This window comes from Corvus kubaryi, unplaced genomic scaffold, assembly GCF_017639235.1.
Source record: "Corvus kubaryi isolate FWS band 111438036 unplaced genomic scaffold, C.kubaryi_AGA036_p1.0 37396, whole genome shotgun sequence".
Taxonomy (NCBI): Eukaryota; Metazoa; Chordata; class Aves; order Passeriformes; family Corvidae; genus Corvus; species Corvus kubaryi.
The window spans coordinates 21,524,617-21,537,433 of NW_024581135.1; the positions used below are offsets into that span (position 1 = coordinate 21,524,617).

Below are 12,817 nucleotides of genomic sequence, written 5' to 3' on the forward strand. Positions count from 1 at the left end.
AAATGAGAAATGTATTTATGTAGGCTAAATCTCAGCATTCTTGAAGAAATAACTTTTTTATTTGCAGAAAAAGAAAGAGTGGAAATAACAAAGAGGAAAAATTACGGGAATGAGAAGAGCCTTATTGCACTATCATACAGACAGCTTTCATGATAGATTGCTATTTTACATTTTGAATGTAGCTTTTGCAGAAGTCATCTATCTTAAGCCACAAATATGTTTTAAGATTAAAGAAGATATTATCTGAACTCATGTTGTTGTTTGGTAGACAGACATACTGAACACAAGGTAATGTTAGCAGCAACCACCCAATTTATTTTCTGTGTTTAATCAAAGTATTTTTGTGTCATCCTTTGCTGTTGAAATTTTTAGATACGTTAAGAGCTTGATTGCCAATGATCTATTTCATTAGTTGGCCTAAATAATACATTAAGTGTTGTACAGAGATGTATGTGCCAATATTTGGTTCCCAAATCAGTAATTTGCTGGGACTAATTTACTATGTTCAGTGTAAAACGGAGTCAGACTGGGTGAGAGGGCAGAGGGGAGCAGCCTGTGCATAGGAGGCAGGAAGGTCACTGGACATTATTGAACCATGATCAAAGGAGTTGCATATTTCTGTGTGTGCTGTGTGCAACACATGAGCCTTCCTACAACTGCAGGGAGCAGTCAGAACTGTTTTACAGGGTAGTCCATGGGTTTCTTTTAAATCAACAGCATTTTTTGAGTTAAGTGAAGGAAGAACTATGTTGTGGTTATGCGAAGGTCACAGCATGCTCAGTTCAGTTCCCTCTTCCTGAAGCCAAGCAAGTAATTTGATTTCTTGAAAATCAGAAAAAAACATGTTTTCTTTGGTAAAACATGCGATAGACAGTCCTACTAGCTGATCATTAGATTCACACCTCTGTGTTCTCATTCAAGGCTATTGCCACTGAGATCTGCAAACAAAGGTCTCACAGCCTGCTGAGCCAGCTCCTTTACAGCTCACAACCTTCCCCCGCCCCACTCTCCACCATGGTTTCTCTGTTCCTGTAGCCCAGGCACCAGGACTGCTGGGTCTCCAGGCTACATGAGTGTTGGTGGCCTTCTAAGAAAGTGCTCTGTCTCAGCCAGTCTGTAAAATGAAGGTATCAACAAGCAGTCCCCAGAGATGTCAAAAGATCCACAGCCTGTGTAAGAGTAAACCTGATGTTAAAATCTTTGCAAGACAGATGAGTTATAGTACAGAGCTTTTTAGCTCAGGGTTTTAAATGACTCTTGTAAGGAGAAGCTGGAAGTGTAGTCTGAATTTGAACCTCCTCTGGACTTTTATCAAAGGTCTTTGATGAGCCTGGTCCAAATTATCTGAAAAGCTTAACACCTATGATCAAGAACAGAGCTCCAAAGTCAAAAGGAGGGTTTAGTCTATTTCATATTCCCTGTCAGCCTTCTGCCTTGTGAGTGGAGACACAACAAACCTAAAAAATCTACACTTAACTACAGTGATTTTCCTTGTCATCTCCCCCAGCAAGTGCCTAGCTTGCCCTGCCAAGAGCCAATGGCCACAGCTCACCCAACAGCCACACACAAGTACAGCATCTCTAACCACTGCTTTTCAATCATTCTTTATCCTAAAGTAAACTCATTATTTCTCCTTATCTGCAGATGTCCTTCATTGTATGTAGGACCAAAGTCCTCTGAGCATTAGTGCTGTGCTGCTGTGCAATGGCAGACAGGAGAGGAAGAGAACAGCTCACCCCAGCTCCTGCCAGGCTCGCTGCTACACTCCTGCTAAAGCCAACACGTGCTTTTGTCAAAGAAGTAACTGTGGTTGTCCTCAATGTAACAGTCTGCACCACCAATTAAATAAAAGTAAAATTTATTTGGTATAGGACAGAAAAATAAGGAGAACAAAATCACTTACAAAATACATGTTAAGCAAAAAATTTCACAGAACCAGATTAATATTTTATAAAAAGCTCAAACTTTAAGCATCTGATAGAAATGTTACTTTCTGCTCAGCCTGTTTTATGTTTCCCTCTCTCTTGTGTGGCTTTGGAAGTCCAAATTTAGATGTCTTCCTCTGCACGCATTAGTTTACACTAAGGAATATTTATCACAGACACCGTATTTCAAAATGGCAACACACAGAAACGGTTACTCCCTTTTTTAAGATATGTAGTTTCCATTTTTTCTTTTTTAGTCAGCACACCCACCTTCTGCATACTCACTGAGACCATATACACATGCCCTGCTTCTGCCTGAGTTACTCCAATACTCCCCTCTTTGCCAATGCTCCAGTTTACCTTTTAACTGAATGGTCCAAACACATCCATCCTACAGGCTACAAGGTCCCTGTTTTCTTCCAATGTACATGAAGAACCATTCCATGAATTTGCACTTAATGTGCTCCTGGATATCTTAGGTGAGAGATTCTCCTTATTTTCTGGTGAATACTGTTTGAAAGATTAAAGCTCGCACAATCTGTGTTACATGGAGTCAATGTACCGCTGTAACAGGTTGTTTGCACCCAGCTGTGAGACAAAGCTGTTGACACCACTGTGATGTGGAACTACAAACATGCACATTTTATACCATAATTTTTACTCTAGTACTGGTAACAACATTCAGGCAATTGGTTTTTATTTCCTTGAGCAATCTTCTCTTTTCCAGCGTCCTGTGGCCAAGGGGCCCTCTCTAGGTCTCTCAACATTTGACATTCTGCTTACAATAATCTTGGTTTGATCACTTAACTCCATTCTTTTCTTCCAAGGCAAAAAGTACCCTTTCTATTTCCATACTTCTGCACAGAAAATTGTTTTGTTACAATACATGTGAGGCATGATAGCAGTTTGGCTCCTTTATCCTCTGCTCCAAGACAGATCTGCTTCTACAAGTGTCCTGTAAACAGTTGATGCTGCAAGGAGAAACTACCAGTTTTTAAAATGACAATAAAAGGAACTTCTTTCACAGTTCTGTCTTGCAGAAAAAAAAAATCCTTATGATTCTTTTAGTGTTGGGAAACGCTGGCTTTTAAACAAGAACTTTGCAATGTTATTTATTTCATTTACAGAAATATACACTTCCTGAATCACAAGCTGAGTTTCCTTTAACAACTCTGAACATTCATCACTGTGACCTCTTCACACAACAGCTGGTGCAGAAAGTCATAACAAACATAACATGTGCTTTTCTTCCAAAAATATAGAGCAGAAATTATTTTTACATGGTACAAAATTATTCTCATTTTATTTACGGAGTTGAATTAAACAAAAATGAACATCCGTGGCTGTTGTCACGCAGTCTGAGCCTTAGCAATAACATTAGAAGATGAGGTGTGAAGGTTTGTAATACAATGCCATTGAAACAAACCCAGCAAATCTGATATGCAAGCAGTGAACCAAATTTAGTTCTGTAACCTATGCAACCACACTGAAATCAGCTGGGCTGTGTGGGCAGCAGTGTCAGACACTGGTTTTGGGACAGGTCTAAATTTTCAGAGCAATCCCAGCAATTGCTTGTGAAGCCAACCAGGGCCCACATACACCTCACCAACACACACTGATCCAGTGGTCTCTCCATACACTGAGCTCCACCTGGAGTTAGCAGATCAAGCACATAACAACAGCAGGGCTTGGCTCAAACACTGTAAAATGCTACTGTCGGCACTGTTTATGTTAGGACCTGGAAGAGCAACATCTATTAATTCTTCTATTGAGACACAGAAAAGTTGACTAAAAAAGTCATAAGGCACCATTGATTCAATCTGTTTTGTATTATTCTTTTTTAACACTTCATAGTGAAATAAATATTTTAATACTGATCATATTGTAAATAGCTACTGCTACATGAAGCAATATATTGAATGATAAAAGGCTGCATTGTTCTGGAATATATCTAAGGACTTTTACAGCAAAACATATAAATGGAAACGCTGTTGTTATGTGAACAAAAATGCCTCTTTCTGCAGTGTTAAGATATTTTACATGTATGCCAAACATCTCTAAAAAAAAAAAGAATTGCTAAAACCTAAGCAGCTCAAGATTCTTGGCTTGTTAACTGGGGGCCTTTTACATGGCACATTTTAAAGTGAAACTGAAGCTGGTTTTCCAAGTCTTTGGTAGTGGTCCAGATTTCTGGTCAGAAAACCTTGCTGAAAAGATCTAATACAGGATAATTTCTATGATACAGAGAGTTGGCAGAACACTGGGCAGCATTTTCATTGACTTATCAAAATAAAACAGTCATGTTGGAAGCAGCTAAGTTATAAAAAAGATATAATTTCTGGAGGGCTGGGGGTTTTTTTTGGCTGCATAGCTATTTGGATATTAACAAGGATTTGGCAGGTCAAGGTATTGAAAATACTGTATTCTTGAATTCAAAATATTTTTCCTTAGAAAGTTATTCTGTACTTCGGTTTTAAAATATGAATACAATAATTTATCCTTTAAGTTATTATCCTAAAAATCTTATTTGGACTTCTATTCACAAAATAATATCCAAAAGAGATAGGCACTTTGTTTAAGTGACATCCATAAAATACATATACAAATTCAGCATTGTGCCAGGTTTGATCCCAAGGTGCACCTGTCACATGGAGGTCCCACCAATATCTGTTTAAGAAACTCTTACAGCCACGATCCTGCAACTGGATGTAGATACATCCCTGCGCCTGCGCATTTAATTGCAGGTTCAAGACCATAAACAGTAACTTAAAATCGGTCATTAGATATAAAACTGTAAAAAACAGGTACATGATCAAATGCTATCACAGCTAACAAGATTTTGTAAACAAACACTGAAAAGACCAAATTAAATTTGATCTGGCCAAATCTGACTCTGGTCTCATCCCCTTCAATGCGATGTCCAGGCTGCCAGGCAGAAAGTGGATCTGCCCCTCCCCACTCACAAACAGAGCAAAAGCCCTATGCACAGACATTTCAGTAGGGTCCAGACTCTCTGGCTAAATTCCCTAGATTTTCAAGGACTGACCTCATTCTAGCCACAGAGTGTACTTAGGATCATGTCTCCCATGCTAGAGAAACATTTTCTTAACCTACATGACTAGTTTTTATGTTTTATTTTGGGTTTTTTTGAGCAACACCCATGCATGGCTGCTGACACAGGCTTGGCAGGGATCCCAAGGAGCACACTGAAGAAACATACTGCTGATGAGACTGAGGCGTAATTTTTCAGGGCTAAACTTCAGAGGTCCAATTAACAAAGAACTATCATTCACCAATATTTCAAATCCAGAAAGATAATCTTCCTTAATTTCCAAAGGCATTTTATACACACTTAGATCCACTTGTAAAATTCACTCATACAATGAGCTCTTTTCTCATACACAAATTCAAAAGCCATTAAACATATTAACCACTTGTCACAATGTTAGAATACTTTACTCTGTCTTCTATTAATGTAAGCCTTGCAGTTCTCTGTAGAGACTCCTTTCAGCAAAGTTTGAAAGGACAGGCTTCATGGCCAACTCAGAAGACCAAATCTTTCCATTTCTCTTGAACCAGTGCAGACACCAAATTTTGGATGCTCCCACTTGAATGCACAAACCTCGGACCCCCTTCAGAACATCAAAGGGCTTTCACTTAGGAACATTTTTCACCTTGGCTGCTCTACCATAATGTAAGTCAAATACAAGCTCTCTGTTACCTAAGTGCCAAGAAGCTTTATAAATCAAACCCCATCATTTAGTTGTACCAAAGAAACAACTGGAAAGCAGTTTGTGGAGCACTGGCATTAGTGATGCTTTACAGGAGGAGCCTGAAACTACAGGCTGTGTTTGCACCCAGACTACTTTCTGAGGACTCTTCACATGCAGTATCAGGCAGAGGGCATTACAGTAATCCAGGGTACAGATGACATGATGTGGGTTGGTCCACGTAAGAGTAGGAAAGAATTAGGTCACAGAACACGTAACACTACTAAAAAAATAGGAAAGAGGGGATAAAAAAATATACATATTTTTATGCTGATGAATTCTTCACTTGTGCTTTTCTTTGGAAGATTCTCTGCAGATAAAAACAAGGCCAGAGACACTCCATCCTTGAGGCAGGATGTGCTGTGCATTGCTTAAGATTTGCTTGACTAAGCTTAAGTGAAAAAGTTAAAGATGAACTCTTTGTCACCATGTAGTAGGTCTATGGCTTGCAGAAGCAGATGGGTTGAGTTAGGCATGCAAAGAAGGATCCAGGGGACTCCTGGCTATGCTTTTTACCCAGCAACTGTTTTTTTAAACATCAAATACTTTATCATTAAAATAACACAGCTACTGTACCCAAAGTGAATGAAACAGCTTCGTTCAAGCTCTATCAAATTCAAAGCCAGACCTCCCATGGAGCTCTCCAGGGGACAGGGTTGGATGCGGTAAGCATGACGCACGTACGTTGTGTAAGGTCCACAAAATGCCTGCAGTATAAGCGAATAAAACTCATAGCTTTGAGCAACTATAGTCCATAAGCCACACCTATTACTTCTGTAATAGAGACTGAAGTTTGTTCCAGCTGACAAGCCAAAAGTGGAAATCAATCAAGACAGACAACTTTCCAGTCATGTGGACAGGAGAGCTGACCCGAAGGAAACTTGAGAACAGATGTCACCCAAAGATGGGCCAGAACCCATTTCACCTTGGTATCGGTGGGAGCGGGGGGGCACCTCTTTCTTTTCGGACAGACCCACCTAAAAGAGAAAGAAGGTTTTTTTGTGTTACTCTTCCTGGAATGCTCCTTCTTTTGAAGGAGGAGTTTACATCCAAGCAATTAAGTAAAGCAACTGGTGAAGATCTACTAATTTTCATGCCTGGCCATTAAAAAAAACCAACTTTGTAGAGTTTCTGGTTAGTTTATTAAACAACATCAGAACTTCAAACACTGTAAAATAACGTTTTTAACCAACGCTGTCCCTAATGTATGGAAAACACACGTATTTTGGTCCATTGTCCCCTTCTCTAAACAGACTGATAGTTCTTGTTAGCCCTACTAACTTATGTGAACACACAACTTCTCAGTGCTACTTGCAATACATGCAAATCTCAACGAAAAGTGGCAAACTCTAAACACAGTAAAATTTCAAAGCTCTTAATGTTTTTCCCTGTATGAAGATTTTCATAGCAAACTCATAAAAGGAAACACAAAAAAATGCATATGTTACTTTGCCTTCATTTGTGGACCAGTACAAATGGGATGAAAGCTAAAAGGGCAAAGTGAAGGGTCAGAGACTAACAGGAATCTCTGCTTCAAACCAAACCTTCATCATCTGGAAACAGGAGAGAAACATCTGAGTGTACAGATGATTACAGGATAACTATGAGCCACCAATGTCACTGGTTGTGAAAGAAGTCATTGATCCTTGGGTGTATCAGGCAAAATGCCACTAATGAAGATAGGGAACATTCATGCTGCTGGAGAAGATGTTTGAAATCTGAACTGGAACAGCATGTAACACCAATTGGAAAAGAAAAAATCAAACCGAAATGTATACCTAAGCAGCTCTGATGATCAGAGACGATGGCTTGGAAGCAGAGTGTAGTACATCCGGACTGAATCAGCCCATCAAAACAAGAACTGAGAGGACTGTTGTCTTAAAAAACATGAGGAGTTTAACACACAAGAAGAGAGGGAAACTAAACTCAAGGATGATGCTGGCATGAAAATAAATGAGTTGTGCATGAATTTAGATGGGAAATGAGGAGAAAGTCCTGAGGGATTTTGTGGTTCTGGCTACCTAGAGCAGAAGGGCTGACTATAATGGCAGAGCTGGTCACTTACAGTACATGTTTCAACTTAGAAACCAAACAATTCCCCACTCAAATACAAGTTTAAGAGGGCTTGTACCTGTGAAACTGCATTTAGCTTTTCCTGTGTGGTGAGGAAGGATGACCAGACTGTTAGTCTGAGAAGTCTGGAAACTTCAGCATCCAGACTCTTTCCGATCCACATTGGTTTTAGGACAATACACTGAAATTCCAACTTACCTCTACTTTCATTTCTTGCTAGTTTACTGGGATAACTTCTATTCATGGGTACATATGGCTCTGGAGGTGGCAAATCAGATATCGGATGAAAAGAAAATCTGCTTTCCCATTCATCTGAAAAAATCCCATGCAATTCAATCATTAGTTTTCTGACATAGCTTAAGCAAGTAAATTGACATTAACATCATGTTTGATGCATGTTCTATGTTGCAAAATGCTTACACAGGTGAGAATGGAACCAGCATTCTCTTAGGAAGCCAGGGAAGGTGATGCTTTAGGTTAGTTTGGGAATGAAAATTTTTTAAACTTTGATTGATCAATTTGCTAATTTAATGCAAAATCTCGTATCAGGAAATCAGCCATAACTCCACTAAAATAAGTGTTACTCTCCCTTTCATGTATAACAGATCTGCTTTTACATATATATATATATGTATATATATGCTACCAGAACTGCCTAGTTTCTCCTGCTTCAGAACAGTATTTTGGTCCTGGTACAGAATTTCCTGATACTCATGTGCCATTGATATATAGAGCTCAAAAGCATCATTAAAAGCACACTCCTATAAGCATGGGGTTTTCTCTTTTAATATTTATACTGGAAGAAGAAAATTTGGAGCCATTATGCTAAAGTTTATGACAGAAAATCCTATATATAATTACTGTCAAAAATGGAAAAACATGTGACTTGAAGCTGTATCTCTTTAGACTACAGAGGCCTTTTTGCTGTACTTATTGAGTCTACAGAACTCTAAAGAATAAAGCAAGCTGACCGGTTTCTCCACTGAAATAATAGGAAATGTTCCAAGAGCTCTGTTCTGCACTTGGTTTTGAAAGCCTAAGGAAGAAAGTGTGGGCTAATTTAAACTCCATCATTTCTTCACTTGCTTGCTTCAGGACTCTGCAACCATAACTTTCTTGTGATATTGTGATATTTTACTGCATAATGTAATGAACAGCTGAGTAAGTTCTACCTGGCATTTGTACATGTGGTTATTTGCTGGCATCCACTTTTTCTATGTTTACTCCCAAAGCTGCAATCAGAAACTGGAGTGTAAAGGAACTGCATGTTCTGAACCCTGCAAATGACTTGTGTAGGAAAAAATATGCCTGTGATCCTTCTGCCATACCTGATGTGTAAAGATGTTTCAAAAGCGTGAGTTACAGTTTCATTTTCTGTTTGCTTTTTCTAACCTTATAAATGTCAGAAATACCAATTTTGGCCTCCCGTAATTAACTGAAGGATTTATGTGTTCTATGTAAATAGAAAACAATTGAAAAGCATGATGAATCTTTAAAACACAGCAATCTTGGACCTCATCTTTTTAATAAACACTAGCAGAAATAGATACTTGACATTTTCAGCAATGTTCTGACAATCCCTTCCTTCATCTGTTTTTCAGCTTTTGAGTCATCTAACTTGTTCCAACTTCCAAAGTGTCAGTGTAGCTGTGGTTTGAATTAATATTAGAGTTGAAACAATCCCCTTCCTTTTTTGAGGGTATTTTTCAAAGGGTTATTTTGCAGATTGTATTGATGACTTTGCAACTCTGCTCTAGGTAGAATATTTATCCTGTTCTTACTTGACAGGGTTAACTGAGACCCAAGTGACACCTCTGTTGGTCAGAAATCAAAGGCTGGCACTAGAAACAAAGTCTCTATCGCAAACCTTTTTTTAGGTATTAAGGCCAAAAGCCACTACACCTTCTCTGTGGAGGACAAACAGCTGGGAGGATGGCTCACCATCACCTGGATCCTGGAAGCCGTTTCTGACAGCTGCTGAAGGTGGCGGTGGTGGCGGCGGCGCTGCTGAGCCTGGCCGGTCGGGGGGAAGCGGAGGTCGTGGTCCAGCTCTCTGGCTGTCCAGCCCTGCTCGGGAAGGCAGCTGGGGAGTAGTGGGCAAAGCCCTGGAAGTGCTTCCGTTCCTGCTTATGGGAGGAGGTGGTGGGAGCGGGCCTAGAGCAAAGCAAGAGGCAAGCACACAAATGCTGTTAACACCAGGGGTTACTATGCCAGTGGAAAGCCACTGCCTGCATTTCAAGGCCTCCCACTAACAGAACGGGCTGTTTTAGGACCCTTGGCCCCAAGGGGTAATGGCCCTCAGCACCCACTTCCCTGCTCTCCAGGGCTCTCTAGGGATTTAGTGCTGATTTGGAGAGTACAGCTCAGAGGAGCAGGATGTATCTAAACATAAGTACACTGCAGTGTCCATGTTCCCATTTCCTGTTGGGGTCTCCCCCCCCCCCCCCCGCCATGTAGCCCTGGGAGAGGGGTCCTGGGGACAGACATGGGGTCAGCCTCGTTCCCCATTGGCTGTTTTGTGTTCCCCCGTGTGGGCAAGGACCCTCGGGTCCCGGGATTGAGCAGTTCCTCGGCAGAGCCCCGGCCATGTGGCTGGAGAAATAAACATCTCTGAAACATCAACCAAGAATCTGTCTGTCCCTATATATTTCTTTTCCACGGGACTCCTGGTTTGATATATGCGTGTTACAGTAATCCCCGCTGTAACAATTTCCCTCTGTAGAGGTGCTGGTCCTTGAACCTACTTTTAAACCACTCTAAATCGACAGTGGCCACAACAAGCAGAAGTCACAGCTGGAATTCAGGGTGCTGTGGAGGTCCAAACCGTAACACATTTCCTTTCTATGTACCATTGCAAGGCAAGAGGACGGAAGACACTTGCTACCCTCAGAGGCTCTTTGTCCATAGGGGTGGTCCCCTGTGGGTGTGACAGCCAGCGTCCGCGGTGGTGCACAGGGGAGCTCAGCCCAGGAGCGGCTGCATTAAGCAGCAGCTCATCAGCTCACTCATTTATAAACAAATGGGCGGCATGACAGGTTTTTCGGTGGAGCATCTCCATCTCCCTCTAAACTGGAAACAGACCTCACACATAGACTGGCATTTCCAGTGTTTGTGTATCTGTAACTGGCAAGGATGAAACAGGTCAAATGTGAAGGCACAGCCCATGTAATACAGACCCAGGGCTGTCCTGAGGGCAGGGGGAAGGGTGCTTCTACAAGAAAAGTAAATAAAGACAGGAAAGCTGCTGCTGCCAGGGAAAGAAGTGCCCATGGTTAGGACACAAGAAGGTGAAGCAGAGGGTGTGGAGAGTTACGCATGTTCAAAAGTCTCACTACCTCTGTTTGGCACAGTTGGGCAACTGACAATTATGCTAATTTTGAATAAATGCTTCCGTGTCCTGATGAAATCTATCTACAGACATGCACTTTGAAAAAGAGAGCGGTAGATATTGTGTCTCCAGCAACAAGCATTGAAACATGTTTCAAGAAACATGCTGTACTTCTTATTTTACAAATTACTACAGTTTGCCTTCAGGGAATGGTTTCAAAGAATGAGAAGCATTCAGCAACTTTCAGAATAGTTTTGCTTGCTCTCTCTAAACCTAGCTAAACTTCATTGTCTATACTGAACTACTGCAGAATAGGTGTATTTATGATTAGAATGTATTGCTACAACTTCCTTCTACTTACTGAGCCAGAAGAAAGGTAGTGCAGGTTTGCTAAAACCATCTGCAAAGAGTCAACTAGGAAAGCGCTGGTGGAAGGCTATCACAAAACAAACTCTTGGAAGTGACTGAATAACTGCAGACACTCTCTGCAACTTTGATCCATCCTCCCAGTCAACTGTCATGGGATTTCTCTGATTTATTTACTGCAGGGTACACTAGCGTTGTGCCATCCTCTGGGTGCACAACCAGCTCTACAAAGCACAGTTTCAGGACCACTATTTTCTGTAGCTGCACAGCTGCTGTAGGTGTTGGAGATCCAGGCTGGTTCAAGGAGCTGGAAACCAACATAGATAGCTGTCTGTGGGAGTTCCCAAGACATTCAATTCTATTGTCTAGGACTGGGCAGGCTAGAGATGATTTCTGAGTTTATTTCAAAGGATGAAATGAAAGGCAACTCTATGGAGTTTCCCAGCAGTATCTTCTGTGCTTTTCTCCTCCTGATGTTACAGGGCCTGACTGTGCCTAAATTCTCTCATCTCCAAAGGGACAACTATCAGGTATTACACAGCTGAGTTATGATGTGCAATTCTTAAAAGTTATGAACAACAGCTGTCACAGAGGACAAAGTACATTATGAAATAACTCAAAGGAAACAATTCTACTTTTAGTCTAATTTCATATCTACATATGGTAAGTAACAACACTTAGTCACACTGTAACAACTGCAATTACATTTAACAACTGCTGGCTAGGTCTTTTATTAAACCTGTTTATATTCGACTGTGTTTGTGTCTCCCAACACGTAGAAGGTCAGGTTCCGCAAACCTCCACTCGCAAGAATGCCACCATTAACTCACGCTGGTTGACTCAGGAAGTCAGATGCTGTCACCTTACCAGAAGCTTCTTTGCATCAAAGAACGTAATGGGGAAATCCCGTTTGCAACCCTTTTCAATTACAGTGACTATAATCAAAGTTACCGGAGCTGCAAAAGTACACGTGAGCACACTGGTGATTCGCTGTGACTTTCCTTAAGCCACCACGATGCCCATCAACCCTCGCTTCCAACTGCAGAATCCCTAGTGCCCCCAGGATGTCATCCTGGGATGTGTTTGTTGAGCATGTGAAGCCGGTGCGGGCATGGCCAAAACACCCTCGCCCCGTGCCATCTGTCCCGGCCGAAGCACCCTGGCCCCGTGCCACCTGTCCCCGCTCCCTACCTGAGCGGCCGGGCGGGTCTCTGACGGGCGGCGGCGGCCTCTCGCCGGGCGGCGGGGGCAGCGGTCCGGAGCGGCCCCCGCCGGGCGCCGGGCACGACCCCAGCGAGATGTTCCTCTGCGGCAGCCGCGGCATCTCGTCGCCGCCGGCGGGGGCGGGCGGGACC

General features: G+C 41.7%; 1 protein-coding gene across 1 annotated transcript in view; it reads right to left on the bottom strand.

The window, feature by feature from the left end:
* Nucleotides 1-1,841: 1,841 nt before the first annotated feature.
* The window catches only part of WIPF1 (WAS/WASL interacting protein family member 1), a 56,478-nt gene continuing 45,502 nt past the window's right edge, over nt 1,842-12,817 (bottom strand). Inside the window, exons 8-11 of the mRNA XM_042040547.1 lie at nt 12,654-12,814; nt 9,710-9,922; nt 7,967-8,080; nt 1,842-6,672 (exon numbers count right to left, since the gene is read on the bottom strand). Of these exons, the coding sequence (XP_041896481.1) occupies nt 6,617-6,672; nt 7,967-8,080; nt 9,710-9,922; nt 12,654-12,814 (544 nt within the window). The 3' untranslated portion in view covers nt 1,842-6,616. The remainder of the gene's footprint in view (nt 6,673-7,966; nt 8,081-9,709; nt 9,923-12,653; nt 12,815-12,817) is intronic.